The following is an 18,191-nucleotide window of genomic DNA, read 5'->3' on the forward strand; positions in this document are numbered from 1 at the left end:
ACATTTATTCATACCCTAAACTGTCTTAACTGAAACCATCCACTCTATTTTCCAGAAATAATAAAATTTCCAGTTCAGGAATGCTAAAAGGTAATGTGAAAACATCTCAGGACTGTATCAAAAAACAGGGCTGAGTGGAGAAATTCCCTGCCTTCTTATCAATATCTACAACAATGGCTGTGGATGCCAGAATACAAAAGATGAGATGTGAAACAAAGACTTTTTTACCTTTATAATTGCACCGAGAGATGGTTTTTCTTACATTTTAGAGCTTGCCCTGAACTTAAAACATTACCAGATACCATGCACATATTATTTAAATGAAAGGATTCTAAATGAGAACTTAAGAAAACTTACTAATTAAAAGTTACTGAGTGTTATAAAGTCACAGTTTTACAAAGAATTCAAGAAGCACACTACGGAGTGCTATTTTACCACATGAAATGAAGTGTGGGATGTTGTTGATAGGAAACATTCAATTTGGGTATTCTCAATTAAAAAAAGTCACAAGAATTTCGAGTATCCATGGCTATAACTGATCATAGCTTTGGAATGTTTTAAACCAAGAACTCCTAAATATAACGTGATGTTACAGAAAGATAAGTGAATATAAAGAATTTACAATGCATAATCAAATGTAACAAGACTGATTTGCTTAAAAATAAACATTAACTCAGAGCTTAAAAATTCTAATTTATTTCTCACAAATGCCACTTGATGCTTGATTCACAGCTTTATTTACATTTGTCTACAGCATCATTTCTTCATGAAATGAACTAGTACAGCTTAGTTAAACCAAATGAAATCATAATCATCTGAATTGTCTGTAAACTATCAGCTAAATTTATAACCTTGCATTTGCTTAGTACAGCCAAAGTTTCAAATACAGAAAGCACAAGAATAAACCAATGGTAACATGTAGACTCTAGAAGATCATCTGGGCAAATTTAGAAGGTGGACTTTCAAGAAGTCTGAGGCACAATACAAGAGAGTAAAAGTTCTTGTGCAACCTACAGTAAACGCAGCAAAGAAAATTAAGACATAAAAAAACAAGGGGAAGTTCATTGTAAAAATATTATCAAAATACTTCTACCTAAGATACTTTGCTTTCATCTTTAGATCAGCTGAAGAGAAAAATCACTCATTTTAAAGTAAAAAACAAATAATTTTGTTTGGTCTGTCTACTAGATAACCTTAAAACTTTAAAATTTTTAATTGCAGTAGACAATAATTTAAAATTAAGGAAAACAAAAACAAAATGTGGGTACTGATCCCCATGACAAAAAGTCCCCAAGCATAATTTGTCGATTTCCCTTAACATACTTACCTTGCATTGTCACTGAAGATACTGTTAAGAGAAGAAACCTTTTTGTTTTTAAACCAGAGGACAAAATGTAGCTCAAGTGACCAGATTTTGAGAAATAAAACGAACTCTGTATTTTAAGCCATAAGTAATTTCAAGTGAATAGGAACATAAGTATTTCTGCATGTCATGCAGAAATAAGCATTCATTTGTTACTCAGAAGAAAATTTTATGCAGTGTTTGAACATCTCAAGGCAAATAAATGTTCATTTAAATTCACAATCTCTCTGCTGATCTTTCACCCAAAGAAATATACTTCAATTTGTTCCTCATTAACTACAACTTAACTTTATCGATACTACCATATGTGATAACTGGGTTTTTAAAAGATATCACATGAAACTTCTTAAAATATTAAGATAAAAACATTTTGAAACGGATGTTTTTCTCATCAATATCAGTAAAGAGAGGAACCTGTTTGACATTTTTGCTCAAAATTATTGTCAGGAAAGGGAAAATGAATAACACCCCTTTCCTTCTGAAATTCACAAGATTTTTTTTCTTCATTAAATGTGGTGGTACAAAAAAGTAAAACTGGATAAGAGAGAGACAAAGATTCTAAGGCACCCTCAGCATAGGGAATTTCAAAATGAGAAAGTTTCCAGTTGGCTGTTTTCAACTAGTTTTACTTTTTGTGATAGGAATCCCTTTGACATAGATTCATAGGAACAGGTTGACTCCTTTTCCCAATTAACATAAACAGATTGTTTCCAACTACTTTACCACAGTCTTGCCTCCATGCCCAAAGTTCAGGCAAGCCTAGTTATCCTGTCTTCAGTCAATAGTTCATATTCCGAAATGAAAAAACAAGAGTTCAAATTAGGAAACAAAGTACTCTGTCACAGCTGAAATGGTTTTAAATGAAATAGTTGTAAATAATGAATGATAAATAGAGTATCTATTTTAGGACATTATGGCTTAAAATACTATTTACTTTTAATTTCACAAATAAACACAGCTGTATTGTGAAAAGCAATGAAAGGCATGCACCTCTACTAGCAGTTTTAGCACTTCTGACCAAATAAGACACCAACTCCTTAAAAAATATGCTTCATGCACTGTACTGTTTTTTTTTTTTTTAGATGTAAATTTTAATACATTATTTCTTTTTTGAACTTGAACGGGAACCAGAATGGGATGATCCAGAAGATGACCTGTGGTGCCTGTAAGACATAATGGAGAAAGCAGATAATCTAGTAAGCTAGAGCTGTTATCAGCATTCATTCATAAGACTGTGAGAATATAAAAAATAAAACCTCGTTATGCTGACAGAAAGAATAATTAAAATATAAGATACAAACTTATACACATAAAATTAACTAGTGTTCAGACGTTGGATGTGAGCCCAGTAATAGCATAACCGTAATTTAAAATTCTCTATATTTTACAAGTATCTTCTCTTTTCAAGATATAGCCACCTCTCAATTATTTAAGATAATGAAGGAAAGCCTTGCAAAAATGTGTAAAATTACAGATAATATATAACAAAGGCATATAAACTTGGTAATGGAAGTGTGACTAAAATCAATCCCTGTGATACACTATATAGTGTGGTAAGTCTATATGTAAAACAAATACAGCAAGGCTTCTGTGTATGAGACTATATATTCATAAATAATTACGTTTTGGAAATCTAGGTCACACAAGATGATTGTACAATTAGTTATAGGGTTATATTCATGCAGCTAATATGAATAAGTCAATATATCAACCTGGGTAAAGTAGTGGTGTTCCGAGGGGTTGGCCCTGGGCTCAGGGTTGTTTAGTGTTTTCACCAATCACCTGGCTTATGGAATAGAGAACATGTTCATTAAGTTTAGATGACAACAAACTAGGGGGATTATATGTGGCTAAGATAAAAATTTGCAGAGTGGTAAGAAAGCAACAGAATGAGTTTCACTCAAGTACAGAGTAATTGTCTTACAAAAGAACAAACGCACATAAACAACACTAGTTGTGTGTAACCTTAATATCTAAACTTCAAAATGTGGAGAATTAATAATTCTGTACAAGAAGGAATCATGAGGTAATCCTACCGCTGAACCCAGCAATAATGAGACTACTTAATCCTTATTTTCACAAGTTGAAAGGATATGGAAAATTGGCAAAGATTACAAAAAGAAATCATTAAAAGTGCCTACATAATTAGATACTGAGAATGTAGAGAAAAGTTAAAAACTGAGTAATTAGCCTGTTGCAAAAATGGCGGACAGATGACATCTGCACTCTACAAATTTTAAAGATGTCAATACCGATAAAGTGATCTAGTAAAGGTCTTTCTCTTAAAAAAAGGTAGAAAAGATGTGGACTGCCAAGATGAAAAATGTATTAGCTACAAGAACAACTTCCTTATGTCTTTAAAAAGGGCATAAAACAATAATTTGCCGTGGAAACGCATTTATACATATTTGAGAATAGATTTCCAATGATCTGAAAAGGTTAATTTTTTTTACTAGAGGCCCCAGATTTCTATTTATATTTAATGGAAAATCAAAATCATAAATACGTTTAAAAGTTAACTTCTAAATTACTTCAACATACAGCCTCTGAATTATAATCTTAAAAGACAGAAATAACCGAGAGTTGGCTATAATAATCATATGCAAAAGTAAAAATTTAAACAATAAAATGATCAGATAGTGGAAGAGTGGTTTGATCTACAACTTTTCTAAGCATCCTGATCAAAGCACACACGATAAACAAAGTAATAAATGTTTTGAAGTTCAAAGTTGAAAAGTGTAATTTAAAATTGGAACAAAGGAGATAATGAAAATCTAATCCTTGACTAGAAAGTTTAATCTATTAAACACACTTAAGAACACCCATTCTTATTTCTACAGAAACCCAAACCTTTCGGGTGACCGTGATCTTGTTCGTCTTTTTTTGCGATCACCAGGTGAAGAAGATCTAGAACGACTTCTCTTTCTGTTCCTCTCAGGAGAAGATGATGAACTTGAATAAGATCTTTTTCGTGGGGAAGAAGAGCCCCTGTGGGACCTGGAGCTGGATCTTCATTGATTGAGAAACAAATCAAACATTTCATTAAAAGAAGAAATGAGGCAGATCGTTCAGCTAATAGCTCCAAAAATAAACAAATAGGATTTATAACTGAAAATTTTATAAGAAGGAATACTTACTGCATACTCAACAGAAGACTTCTGGTTCAATCACGAAAACAATTCTACTTAAGTACAATTACTTTAACATCATTTTTTTTAACATTCTAAGTGTTTATCACTTATAACTAAAGCAGAATTTTTTTTAACTTGAGGCTATCATTTTAAAGTATACATAAATAGCAAAACCAAAAGGTAATTGCATTTGCATGACTTTATGACTAGAAAACACATTCTCCCATTTGGGAAAAAAATATGTAGGTTATATACAAATTCCCGAGGAAAATAAACATTACAATTCCTTGTGGAATTATGCAACTTATTAAGTTGCTCTAGAAAAGGCAAGGATAGGGGACAGAAATGAGAAAACAGTATTCAATTGCCAAATAATCAAAAAAATAAAATAAAATGAGTAACTTTAAAACTTTGATTTATATTAACAATATTTTTATGAAGAAATACTATTCATGAAGTATGAAGTGTTGACATTCACATGTTTCAGGTAGAAGTAAATGTGCAAATGTTTAAATGCAAATTTTTTTCTTCGTTTACATATTTTGGTTGAAGGAATTTAGCTCAAACTTCCCAAAAAATTCACCTTTGGGCTTAAAATAAAATCAGAAAGCCCAAAAGGAGAATTCTTTGGAAAGTTATAAGCAATGAAAAAAATGTTTGGGAAGAATATGAAGGCTGTTCTGTAAATCTTAATTCTAGTACTTCCCAAATGGAACTAGGACTTAAAGATCTTCACCTAAGAAGCACCCAAATAAAAGTACTAACACAATGATAATACACAATAACAATAAACTCATTTGCTCTCCATTTTGTACTGGCTTAATACAAGTTTGCATATCATTCTTCCTTTAATGTTAAATTGCAGTTGTGCCCTAATGCTACAGATTTGGCTCTATTAAATAGCATTTTTACCAAAAGAACTACCATTATGATTCAGGGTAAATTTCCACAGAAGTGGAATTTTAGTCATGTTCTTATTCTTGTTAGATGCTTTAAATAATAAATCAAAACTTAAAAAAAAGGCAGCATATTTTTACTAAGTTTAAAAAAACACTTTTAAGGAAGTAGACTAGTGTCTCATTTGCTTCTTCACAAACTGCTTCCCTCTACCGGTCAAACTAAATGCAACCTGAAGTTAACAGTAACGATTACCTAAGACCACATCCTACCTGACTAACCAACCATACTTCCTTATTTAGTCTGTAGAATTCAAGAGGAGTGCTTGTTCTAGACATAGTGTTTGTGTAAAATTTTATATTTATAATTTTTATAATAGTGTTAATATTACAAAAAAATAGAAATGGGTACAAGACATTCCAGAAACTTTATCTGATATAAATGACAAAATAGTTTCTGCAAATATTGAAACAACTGCCCTACAAAACAATCTGTTTTGAGGCAAGGTTAATTTTCTTCCTTTCAAAAACACAGTGAACTTTTTCTCTGCATATCTGTAATTTTATTTGAATTACTGCAAACATAACTTTACTAGAGATCTGGTGATAAGACTCTGCTCCATCTTCCTATTTCATCACATTTTAGCTAGTACAAAAATAACAAACCTTGCATAATGCAAAATAGCAACCTTAATTCAATCATGGGAATGTCTTGGCACACTGCTGGCAATGGAAACATCTCATGGTGAGAAAATTAAGCCGAGGCAAGTGCATTAGTTTCTAATGCTAAAATAAAATTGACAAGTAGAAGCAAAATAAGAGGAAAAAAAGCAGCAACGCCTTCTGCAGCCTTAAATATTTTTTCTCTCTGCTTTACAGAGAGATGCTACCTCATTCACCTTGATTTCGACCCACGAGATCTCGAACGTTCTCTGGAACTGGAACGAGATCTTGACTGCGAACTGGAAGAGCTTCTTGAACGGGACCTGGAACAACATGGAAGGATTTTTTTTTCCAGGACCACTTAAATGAACTTTGTGATATGAACACTGAAAGAAAAATGTATATTAGAGTTCATTTTCATATAAAAGGACAACTATTTGAGATACACATTTTCAGAACAAAATATTTTAAGGTAATATTAAATACTTATGCCAAAACTTAAGCTAACATTTAAAAAGAAAACCAACTATCACTTCCCAAGTTTAAATTGCTCTAAAAATCACTCAAAATTGTACAAATAAAAACACTAAGCATTATCTCACTTCATTAACATTGAATACTTTCTGTTCACAATTTTTAAAGCAACCTAGGACTTACACATCCAGGAATTTTGAATGCTGCTGTTTATAATTTAACTTCTCTGATACATCTCTATCAATTTCCCTTAGAAAATTCCTTGTTTCCTCAGTCTCTAGCTAGTATGATACTCTAAGTATGATGACATGTATATGTTTAACTGTTTTTCTATATACTCAAAGGTTAAAGAATTAAAGAGAAAATACATTAACAATCCTGTCTTAGGTAATTATATTACCTTTAATTTACCCCTTAAAATAATACTTTGTAGAAAAAGATTACTATTGACATCTTAAAATTACTATCTTTATAATTACTTTTGTAAGCTTTCAGGCTTTATAGTGCTCAAATAAAAACTTATCTAATTTTTCTTTTCTAGAGAATGGGTATGCATGTGCACTCAAGCGGGGGATGGTGCAGGATGGGGGCGGGGGGGGCAGGGAGATGGGGGGAGGGGGAGATAAGGGAGGAGGGAGGGGGAGGGAGGGGGTGAGAGAGAAAGAATGAATGAATGAATGAGAATGAGAATATCTTAAGCAGGCTCAAAGCTAAGTGTAGAGCCCAATGCCGGGCTCGATCCCACAACCCTGGGATTATGACCTGAGCCAAAATCAAGAGTCAGACATTCAGCAGACTAAGACACCCAGGTGTCCCCCAAATTATCTGTCAAGTGCTCAATTAGCTAATATTTTGACCCTTAAAAACCATTAAAATCCACTGCCCATGATTTCACTGGATCATGAACAGGAATTGTTCATGGGAACGTTGTTTACACAAAGATACTGCTTTTACTCACTTGAATTTTCATTGTTAACTACACAACCAGGTAATATTAAAATTTTACGTTACCAACAAAATAATATTCAAGTACAACACCAACTAAATCTTCTTTTTCCTGGACATCTCAAGATAATGAGCATTAAGCCAATATAACTAATATGGCTGAATCGGCTCCTTCATTCGGAATACCTCTATTAAATCATTAAAATATTGTATAGCAAGCAATGATTTAGGGTCTAGAAAATTTCTACACTAGCCTTTAACATCATTAGTAAAAATATAAATCTTAAATTTACTTACAAATTTCTAAATGTAAACTACCTATTTAATCAAGTAGCACTATATATAATAATTTAAATGAATTTTTTAAAATACTATTTTAATAAAAAGCATGGTGATAAAAATGGACCAAGGGAAGTTTCATATTAAAACTCTGCATTTCTGAAAATACTGGACAATAACTTCATGGCACTAAGAAAAAATTATTTTATAAAAGTTGACTTGAATGAAATCTCAAATAAAAAGGAAAGCTTATTCAGTCAAGAAAAACAAAATTTATAAATAAAGAAGTTAGATACTGACATTTTGACTGGTGTTACCCTTGACCTGTACCCGTTTACCTGGACCTAGACCTTGAACTTGAGGGGGAGGATGAGCGTGATGAAGATCGTGAATGTGAAGATCGAGACTTTGAGCGACTTCGTCTGTTAGATTTCTTTTTATTACTATCTTCTTCTTCACTGGCATCAAGATTATACTTTGAGAGATCAGCATCATCTTCATCCTCATCCTAACAAAAATTCAGTCAATTATTTAGACATTTGGATATTAATGCTATCTACGAGGAATGATAAACAGTCCTGTGTATTGGACACCTCCATATGGATATGTGATGTCATCAACATCTCAGCAAATCCTCAATCCTAAAAATCTGCCTACTATATTCCTCATCTCAACTAAACAGACTGGATATTTCAGACATTCCAAAGAAGTAATCCTAGAAATCACACTTATTTCCTCTTTTTCTGTCACAATGTATTACCAGGTAAGCAGTCAAAAATTTTCAATTTTAACCCCTTTACTATGTATTACAGTATAACCTTTAGGTGGTCTTCCTAACTCTAGAAATCCATTCTGCTTCCCCTACATCTCAACATACTGACAGTCACCCCCCTGAACCAGGTCAGATAAACATACCTCATTTGTTTCTTACAAGCTTTAAAAATTGTTCCACGCTGATTTTTTTAGTTGCATTTGAGGGCCTCTTATGATCAGACCTCAAAGTGTGTACCCTCAATCTGGATCTATACATAAGGCCATAAAACTTTACACTTTGGACTCAGAGAATAAATACCACCTGATGGTGGTGCCCCTTACCATTCTCCCCTCTGCTGTAACCACACTGGCTTATGTATGATTTTTTTTAACATTGCTGGTTTGTTTCCTATTAAGTGACCTCTATTTACGTTCTCTGCCTGAAAGTGTTCTGACCACAGCTCTTGTAGCCAGCAACTAATATCATTCTATCATTCAAATCTCAGCTCAAATTTCACCTCCTCAAAAATCCTCCATCCACTGAAACCAAAGTAGCTCTTCTCATGATCCGTTACCATGTGTCTTTATAACATAATTGCTTTCTAAATTATCTTGTTCATTTATGTCTTTCCCCTCTAGAATTTAAGTTCCATTAAAAGAAGGGTGGCTCTTAGTTATTACTCTATCTCCAGAGCTAGAATAGTGTTTGACAGAGTGGACGCTCAAAACCCTTGTGAGAACTAATTAATACACAGAACATAATCTTCACTATGGGACAAAGATCGTCAAAAGGATTCATGTTATAACATAGCTCCAAAAAGACTAAGAACAAATAAGACAAGGAAATCATTTACCTCATCTAATTTATATTTAGAAAGATCTTCATCCTCATCCTCTTCTTCTCCCTCAGATTCTTTATCTTCAACTTCCTTTAAAATAGATGCAGGACCAACTGCCTTCCCCCTGTATTTTTTCTTTTTACGTCCAAACTAGAGAAAAAAAATTCATGATATTGCTGTCAGCTGAAAATATTTAAAATCACTATTTTTTCCTAAGAAATTACTTTTATATGTTTCGGTCAATATGTATTTTTTTAAGTTAATTTTAACAACAATTATATGTTTAAGTCAATTATGACTTAAAAAATGGTAAGCTGCTTTAGAAGAATCAAAGTACACTTATAAAAAATAAGATACATTTAGTATTATTCCTTCTCAGTTAAAATATTTTTGAACAGGTTTTCTAATTTGTATTCAACCTGCACACTAATGTATAGCTTACCTCATCATATTCACCATCAGATTCTTCTCTTTCTATATATTCAACATTTTCTCTTTCATTAAAACCACCACCATAACCTAAAAGGGGAGGGGGCATAAACTATTATCCTAGGACAATTCATTAAAATAACGAAAAAATATATATCCAACAACATCACCTCCAAGCAACAGAGAAAAAGAAAAATCTCATCAATGACATTTGCCTATCTAATAAATTACTAGTTTAAAAAAAAAGCGTATTAAAAAAACATCACTACAGAAAACAGTGTCAAAGTTAGATACCTTAGCTGAAAAAGCCCTATTGCTACACTTCTAGTTCTTCTCATTCTCAATTTCAAAATGTCCTGTATTACTTAGCTTATGCATGGAATACATGGGTGGAAAACATTTATTCATATCTCTGCCATAACCAAGTTCTTCTTCTGTAGTTCATCATAATTCTTCCGGGAAGAGTGTGATAAGAACACAGACTCAAAATTTCACAGATTACCCGTTGCAGATAGTCTGAAATCTTTTGATGTATTGAAATTTTGCTGGGCTAAAATGTAGCTAGGGCTTGGAATATTCCTAATTATACAAATACAATTACATAATAAAGGACATCAAAATTGGTTTTAATACAATTGTTTTTAATGTATTGTTAAAAGTCACTCAGGTTCTCTGAATTAACCAGTAAACTTTTATTTTTTTAATTTTTTTTAATGTTTATTTTTGAGACAGAGAGCATGAACGGGGGAGGGTCAGAGAGAGAGGGAGACACAGAATCTGAAACAGGCTCCAGGCTCTGAGCAGTCAGCACAGAGCCCAACGCAGGGCTTGAACTCACAGACTGCGAGATCATGACCTGAGCCAAAGTCGGACGCTTAACCGACTGAGCCACCCAGGCGCCCCAACCAGTAAACTTTTAAAGTGAAAATATTCTATTAAAAAATAATCAAGTTAAGCAAACCACTATTCTTTCATGTCACAACCAACATCTACAATTAGGTGAGATTTTTCACATAAGCTTACGAGGTGAAATTAATTTTAGAAAGTGAGGGAATTTTGAACTAAATCTCCCACTGAAAAAATAGAGAGGTATGTGGGCAAAAGCAGCATAATCTAACTATTGCACATACTGCAGAGCAGTACCAGCACATAAAGTCAGTGTTTCTGGGATTTAAGGATTTCATGAACCAGCAAAATGCTAAATACATTTATAAACAAAAAAGTATTCTTAAAGAATTTAGGATGTATGACTTTAAATTTACTAATCACAGGCATTTAAAAAATGATCACTTACCCTATCATCTTTTTCTGACAGTCACAAATAGAAAGTACATTAACTGTCTGAACAAAATAATGTAATAAATTTAACTTTAAAAAAACATCACATTAATCTTGTTTTCAATATACTTTGTACCAGCGAAAACTGCAATGTGTCGGTATTTATCTCTCAAATAATTGCAATATGACTCCTTGCCTCCTCCTCCTACCTTATTTCAGAGACCATATGGATTTTAATTGTAATATACAAGAATTTTCTTTTGTTTCTGTAAGGATGACATACGAATGAGAAATGTATTAAACACAGTTACAACTTTCTTTAGTAAAATCTTGGCTCCAGTTTTTCAGAAATCAAATATAAAAAACCAAAAACAAGTACAAATGGGTATACGCTGAACCTCAAGAAAATAGCTCACACTTTTAACGCTAATTATAGATTACAAACTCTGTGGAAAGTTATTACATCAACATGTCCTGAGATTAAGATATGAATACTCTGATAAACAACAAATTTTAAGAGATAACTAATGATAAAGATCTAATAAGCATCAAAATACTTAAAAGTAGGAGAAAAACTTAAAAAAAAAATCCACAGGATCTAGATGGAAAATAATTCACATAGGGGGAAAAAAAAAGCAAAGTGAACAAATATAATGCAACAGCATGATTGTCCTTAGGCCAGTAGTACAGAAAAATGCCTGAATAAATTAGACTGTTAATATGTGGAACATGTGAAAATATTAAAACCCTACTTAACACCAACAGACTTTTAAGAGTTCTCTGTTCACATTTAGTAATCTATACTTGAAAAATGATACAGCAAATAAATTATGGCAAGATTTAGACGTTAACTGTTACACATAATTTTGCATAGGTACGTAAGGACAGTTACTTTAAAATAAATATCATAGCAAACATAAAGCTATTCTCATCTCATACGGGCTACAGAAAAAAAAAACCTAGTAATTTAACAAGGACGTTGCTAACATATAACTATTCAAAAACTAGGAGAATAGGTGCGCTTGGGTGGCTCAGTTGGTTAAGTGTCCAATTCCTGGGTTTGAGCCCTGCCTGGAGCTCCACACTCACAGCATGGAGCCTGCTTAGGATTCTCTTTCCCTCTCTCTGCCCCTCCCCCACTTGTGCACATGATCTCTCTCAAAATAAACATTAAAAAAAAAAGAATTGTACAAAATTATTTGTACAATTATTTAATGTGATAATGCAAAGTCAGCAATCTTTCAGTACTGCATCAAGTTTTCTTTTATTCACAAACTATCCCACGCTTAGGAAATGTTCTCCAGAACCCTGGACTTCCTTACTAAAAATAGTAGAGACACTAGAGAGCAATGCTATAGGTTATTTCACAACTTCAACTGCGACCAGCAAAGACAACTGGTTATAGCCAGGGAAGTGGGAATGGCTCAAGACAACAGAATCACAGAAAGAAAAAAAAAAAAAAAAAAAAAAAAAAAAAAAAAAAAAGAATGAGTAAAGAAAAAGTGAGAAGGTATCAAACTTTGAGGACTTTAGTTGTTACACTACTGCTCTTACAATAGTGCAACTTTAAAGGAGAAATCACAAAATAGGTCAGAGAATATGAGTAGATAAAAGGCTTTTTGGAAATACAATTTAAAAAAACTTAAAGATTCTGGACTTTATCCTAAAAACAAAAGTTGTATTTATTTTTATTTTAGAGAGTGAGCAAGCAAGCAGGGGAGAAGGGCAGAGGGAGAGACAGACAATCTTAAGCAGGGCCCACACTCAGCATAGAGCCTGATGTGGGGCCAGATGCCAGGACCCTGGGATCATTACCTAAAATGAAATTAAGAGCTGAACACTCAACCGACTAAGCCTCCCAGGCACCTGAAAACTGTTTTAAACATATGGAGCTTTTAGTTTGGAAAACAAAATATCTCTGGCTGCAACTGGGCAGGAGGGGAGTATGTACAGACAGAAACTAAGACAAGATATAGTGGTATCCTTATCTAGGGTAGTCATTGAAAAGAATTTTGAGGGGAGTAGAGGAGAGATAAGGAGTTACTAAGAAGGACATTTATGTTTCTGTCTTATGCAACAAGCATATGGTGCGTGGTACTAATCATGAGAAAGAGATCACTAGAAGAGGGCCAGGTCCTGGGGGAAACTCATGAGTTCGGTTTGGATATAATAAGTTTGACATTTACTTGGTGATGTTGAATAGACAGCTGGATATATGGGTCAAAGAAGTCTCAGCTGAAGACACACATTTGGGTATCATGGTGTGCTGAAGTCACTTAAAGTTAGGACTTAGAAAGAAAACTGAGGGACTGGGTCTTGAAGAACCCCAACATTCTGTGGTCAGGTAGAAAGGGATGGCCCTAAAAAGGACACAAAATAAACTATCAGAAAAAAGATGAAAAAAACCATAAGATATATACCTTAAGAGGTGAATGAAAGAAAGGAAACTCTTATCAGAAGGCCTCAATCTGTCCAATAAGTACAAAGGTTTAGAATGAGAAGAGTAGGGTGGATTTGAGGATTACAAAAGGAAAAATATCTAGGACATTAGGTTATAATGTTCTCACATGTGACAGTATCACAAAAAATTAAAATTAAAAAAAGAACGAGTGGAAGAAAACAAGAATTTGCTAAAGTCTAGAAGGGCCAAGTCCAGATGATTCTTAAAGGGTTAGTGAGTCTTCCCTCTGCCCTTATTAATGTTCACTATTTGTTAGCACAGAGCTCTCTAATGCTATACTCTGTAAACTGTGATACTGTTAAACAGAAAATGACTTTGTGTATGGCAGAAAAAACATTAAGGTAAAAAAACTTAAGGGCAAAACAGACAGAATCCTCAATTACTATACTCTTATAAAAGAAGGTGACAGAACTAATTCAAATTTTATTTCTTTTAAGATCACTTAGGGGCACCTGGGTAGCTCAGTGTGTTAAGCATCTGACTCTTGATTTGGCACAGGTTATGATCTCCTGGTTCATGAGATTGAGTACCAGATTGGGCTCTGTGCTGGCAGCATGGAGACTGCTTGGGATTCTTTCTCTTTCTCAAAATAAATAAACATTAAAAAAATTAAAGTCATTTCGTTAGAATGTGATTGAATTTTACCTGTTCTTTCTTCTAACTTAGCATACTTTGGAGTATTACACATGTTACACTCTGATCTTCTGGCCCAATTCACATTACTGCACCTTTGGAAGGGAAAAATACCAAATTAGTAGACTATAACACCACAAAGAGTTAATTTCTAGACAGTTTAGAATTTTAAAATAAAAACTAGGATAAAACCACTACCATAAAGAAATATTTATTAAGGATAATGTAAACAAAGAAAATGTACTAGTGCACATTTTCTAAGAGAAAATATGGATTCCAACAAAAGACAACTATTTAAGCAGAAGCAAAAGCTAAACAGTATGAAGAGTGCCTTTGTCATTTTTTGAAAAATAGGAGACAAATTATATACACACAGATTTTGATGTCTTAGAGGGAAAAATCACCTTTTAAATTAAAGGTTTTACTAATTTCTCAGTCTCCAAATTTACCTCAAAAGACAGCAAAGTTATTTATACCTTCTAAATAACGTCAAAAAATTTTTTTTCTTTTCAGGAATCAGTTCAAGCACTAAATTTCACAGCATACCAAATCCAGTGACCTAATCTGTTGACAAAAAATTTTCCAGTACAATTTTAATCCACATAGGATCAGAAATTTATGTATGGCCCTCTTCTGATTCAGTCCTTTTTTATATATTTGATTCATCTGCACAACAGAAAAGATGGAAGTTGGAAAAAATATCTATACAGAACTTGAAAATCAAACATATTAAGAATGCCTAATTACAGATATTTATGACACACAACTTATGATTCTAAAATTACTCTGTAAACAGGCAAAATGAATTTTAAGTGTATTTCACATTAATGATAGAAGCTAAAAGTTTTCATATTTTTTAATAGAAAGAAGTAGGCTTTGATGATTTATTTTTAAATAGCCCTTCATCCTTTTTTTGAAATGCAAGCTTACCTTAAGCATTCATTTACTGGTATACATAATCCATCATAGCATAAACTAATACTACCATTAAAAAAAATAGAATTTTTAAAAGTTCTTTATACTTCTATACAGACTAAACAGTACACAGATCTTTGACTTAGAAGGTTTCCTCAAGTTTGTCAATGTGACAAAGAATCGGAAATATTAACAAGTAGTGGCTAGATATGTTATTATGGAAGAAAAAGTGGATAATTTAAAACACCTACGTTTTGCACTGCCAGTCATTAGCACTAAAAAGGCCCCGGCTCTTTTCTGCAAGTGTCTTTCCTATTTCAGTACCCCCAGCTTTCATCATCTTAGCCTCAGTTGTTTTCTCTGAAAATAGGAAAATGATACATGATTAATCTGGGGAAATTTTAAAAATGATCTGTATACAGTCTTAAAAGAAGCTTCCTTAAATGCTTACCCCGACCACATCTATTACAGCTGGTTCTTCTAGCAAAGTTTACATTTCCACATCTGAAAATAAAGTAAAAGATATTTAGAAAGAGATTTAAAACTGAAGAATTTTTAAAATTCTTTATACACAACTTTTTAATGATTCCTTACTATACACCTACATCCAGAACTTCTCTGACACCATCTCAGTCATGTTAATGTCAATGTTAACTACGAAAAAAAAATCATCACAATTTAGGTGGAAAAAATAAAAGATAAATATAAAATTTAAGTCAAAAGTCCAGGATAAGAAACTCCAATCTTTCACTATCTAGTTACGTGATCCTAGTAAGTCGCTTAAGATTTCTGTTTCAGTGTTCTATTAGCACATATGATCGATGACAACAAAATCCCCTTGGCAAAGCTGAAGTGAGATATCCACTTTAGCAATTACTGAGGAGGCACCACAGAGTTAGAAACAAAACCAAAACAACTTCAAAGTAATTCCTAGTATAGAAAATAAGGAAATACATACAAAAATGTGTTAAGTATGATAAGAAATACATAATCCTAAGGATGGACCAGTGGGGAGAATATAGCTTCATGGGTCTTGATAAAATGCTCTTTTTACAAGCAGAAGATAGAATGGTAAGGAAAGATGATAGGTTATATGGACTAAAAACATACACAGGTTCAATAACTATAAGGAAATGGGAGTTGTGTAGGGGCATTTACCAAACCTCTGAAACCTAGTTGAAAAAAGTAACAAGCACAACCAATAAACCCAATATATGGAGTAACACAGTGTCACTTTATGTTTATATTCATCAAATTTAAGTAAACAAAAAACTTATCAAGTTCATTTACATGGTCTTGATAGTGCATCTGCATATTGGTAAAACCATGTTAAATGCTGAGTGATACACAAAGCTTAAATTTAAAAAAACTGATTACTTTTCTTTGAAAATACATATCTGAATATACACATTGTAGAAATATTCTATTCATCTTTGTAACTGAGTTGAATGCACTTAGACACCTACTTCAAATATTTGTGTATGCTGTCATTAATGACACTGTCAAAGGTAAATCACTGTACAAGTAATCAATCAGTAACATTAAAATCAGAAGTTGTGCTATACCTTTTGAATGGTTTCAATAGTATTTACCACTGAGCAATGGTATTCATAGCATATGAATTGGTCCCATTCAATACTGTCAGATACACACCTGATCCTTCAGATCATCCTAATCTTTATGCAAATAGGCGATCAACTTGTTATGAAATAAACACAATATTTCATTTAAACTACTTACAAGGTGGTCAGAAGTCAAATACCGAGGAAATGTGGACTTAATCTCCGTTACGGACATTAGATGATTTAATTCTCTTAAACTAAAACCAATAGCTACCAATTAAGAGTATCTGCTGTATTTCATTGCTCTACACACTAAGCTATCCTATATTCATTGAAAGGGAGCTATTCTATATCATTTTTTTAATAGAGTTAAATAACCTACTTAAAGTTACATATCTGTAAGCAAGGGAACTGGAATTAAACCCACATTTGTTTGCTTCAAAGTTTCTCTGTGAATTTTTATCTTTGGCTAGCCTAAGGACAAGAAATCTGAGACTTTTATTAGAACGTGAGTTGTGCGTTCAATTTTTGGACAACTATTTTCCATGTATTTCCAAACAGGTACATGTATTTGGGCACCCTCCGAAATAATCTAGCAATTTAATAGAGCACACAGACTTCAGCAGCAATGTCAAAAGGCTGAGCCACTAAACACGTGCTTCTCTGCTGCAGGCATCTCCAGGCAAGCAGAAACACAGGCCTCCTGCCTTTCGGCTCTAAACAGGCGAAACGTTCGATTCTCGTGGGGAAATTAAAGATTACTAGAGAAAAAAGTCAGAATCTCCTAAATCCAAGAAGGGTAGCGTTTAGGGGCAAGTATAAACAGTATGGGAGAAAACGGAAATTAAAAAGCAAACAAACAAAAAAACAAAAAAAAACACAACAAGGCGAATTATGAAAAAACGAAAAACGAGTTCGAGAAAGCAGCTTCCCGCGAACAAAAGTAAAGTTCTGCAGGAAAAAGTCACGTGGGGCAGATCCAATAGCAAGCTGGCCACGACTCTGTAGATTTCCTTATCGCTGAAACCTGGCCGAGGCGGGGGTGGGGTGTGGGGGCAAAAGGTAGGCCATCTCGCTCTCGAAAAAGAGGGGCTGTCTTGGAGAGTTAATGTCGAGGAAACTTGGGAGACATTCTCAAAACAAAGGCTCCCGAAATACCTCATCGAGAAGAGGCTGGAGCCTCCTTCCCGCCTGGGAGCCGGCGGTTCGCCTTCTCAACCCGGCCTGAGGTACTGGAGACCATAAAAACGGAAAACGCCGAAACAACCCGAGAAAGCCTCCACCGTTAAACCCTACCCCAATTCGGGACCCTTCATGAACTCACTTTTTGTCAGGGCAAATCCAGTCACCGTCACTGACTCGGAAATTCTTAGTCGACATCTTGGACGCCGCCACCACAGCCACCCGCAGCTACGTCTTCGCAGGAGGAAGCGGGCAGGGGACTTTCGGCACTCCGGGGCTGTCTCCAAGACGCCTGATTCTGACGCACCACTGCACCAGGCTTGATAATGAGGACACTCGGCCGGGATTGAGTTTGAACGTTATTGTCTAAAGTAAAATGCTTGTGCGA

The 18,191-nt window shown here is 33.8% G+C and overlaps 1 protein-coding gene across 3 annotated transcripts; it reads right to left on the reverse strand.

Moving 5' to 3' along the window:
• Positions 1-673: 673 nt before the first annotated feature.
• On the reverse strand, positions 674-18,117 carry ZRANB2 (zinc finger RANBP2-type containing 2). Of its 3 annotated transcripts, none has more exons than XR_005788657.1 (11): positions 17,946-18,117; positions 15,511-15,563; positions 15,311-15,419; positions 14,157-14,239; positions 9,786-9,862; positions 9,359-9,493; positions 8,090-8,259; positions 6,290-6,376; positions 4,214-4,372; positions 3,076-3,145; positions 674-2,526 (listed from the first exon to the last, which is right to left on the reverse strand). XR_005788657.1 is itself a non-coding variant. In XM_040470637.1 (11 exons), exons 1-10 carry the CDS (start codon positions 17,999-18,001, stop codon positions 3,116-3,118), a joined length of 963 nt encoding a protein of 320 aa, XP_040326571.1. In that variant the 5' UTR covers positions 18,002-18,117; the 3' UTR covers positions 674-2,526; positions 3,076-3,115. The 3 variants fall into 3 exon arrangements, 2 of the variants coding, with proteins under 2 accessions (XP_040326571.1, XP_040326569.1); XM_040470637.1 differs by having other exon boundaries at positions 3,076-3,149; XM_040470635.1 differs by lacking the exon at positions 3,076-3,145.
• Between the last annotated feature and the right edge of the window lie 74 nt (positions 18,118-18,191).

This window comes from Herpailurus yagouaroundi, unplaced genomic scaffold (assembly GCF_014898765.1).
Source record: "Herpailurus yagouaroundi ecotype Mexico unplaced genomic scaffold, PumYag 77, whole genome shotgun sequence".
Taxonomy (NCBI): Eukaryota; Metazoa; Chordata; class Mammalia; order Carnivora; family Felidae; genus Herpailurus; species Herpailurus yagouaroundi.

What these genes read in the sequence shown, in the direction of transcription:
- ZRANB2 (XM_040470635.1), bottom strand. Translation starts at nt 18,001, where the DNA reads ATGTCGACTAAGAATTTCCGAGTCAGTGACGGTGACTGGATTTGCCCT. An exon ending in CTGTAATAGATGTGGTCGGG is followed by an intron (nt 15,420 to 15,510) that starts GTAAGCATTTAA and finishes TCCTATTTTCAG; the next exon opens with AGAAAACAACTGAGGCTAAG. An exon ending in TAAGTTAGAAGAAAGAACAG is followed by an intron (nt 9,863 to 14,156) that starts GTAAAATTCAAT and finishes CTCCCCTTTTAG; the next exon opens with GTTATGGTGGTGGTTTTAAT.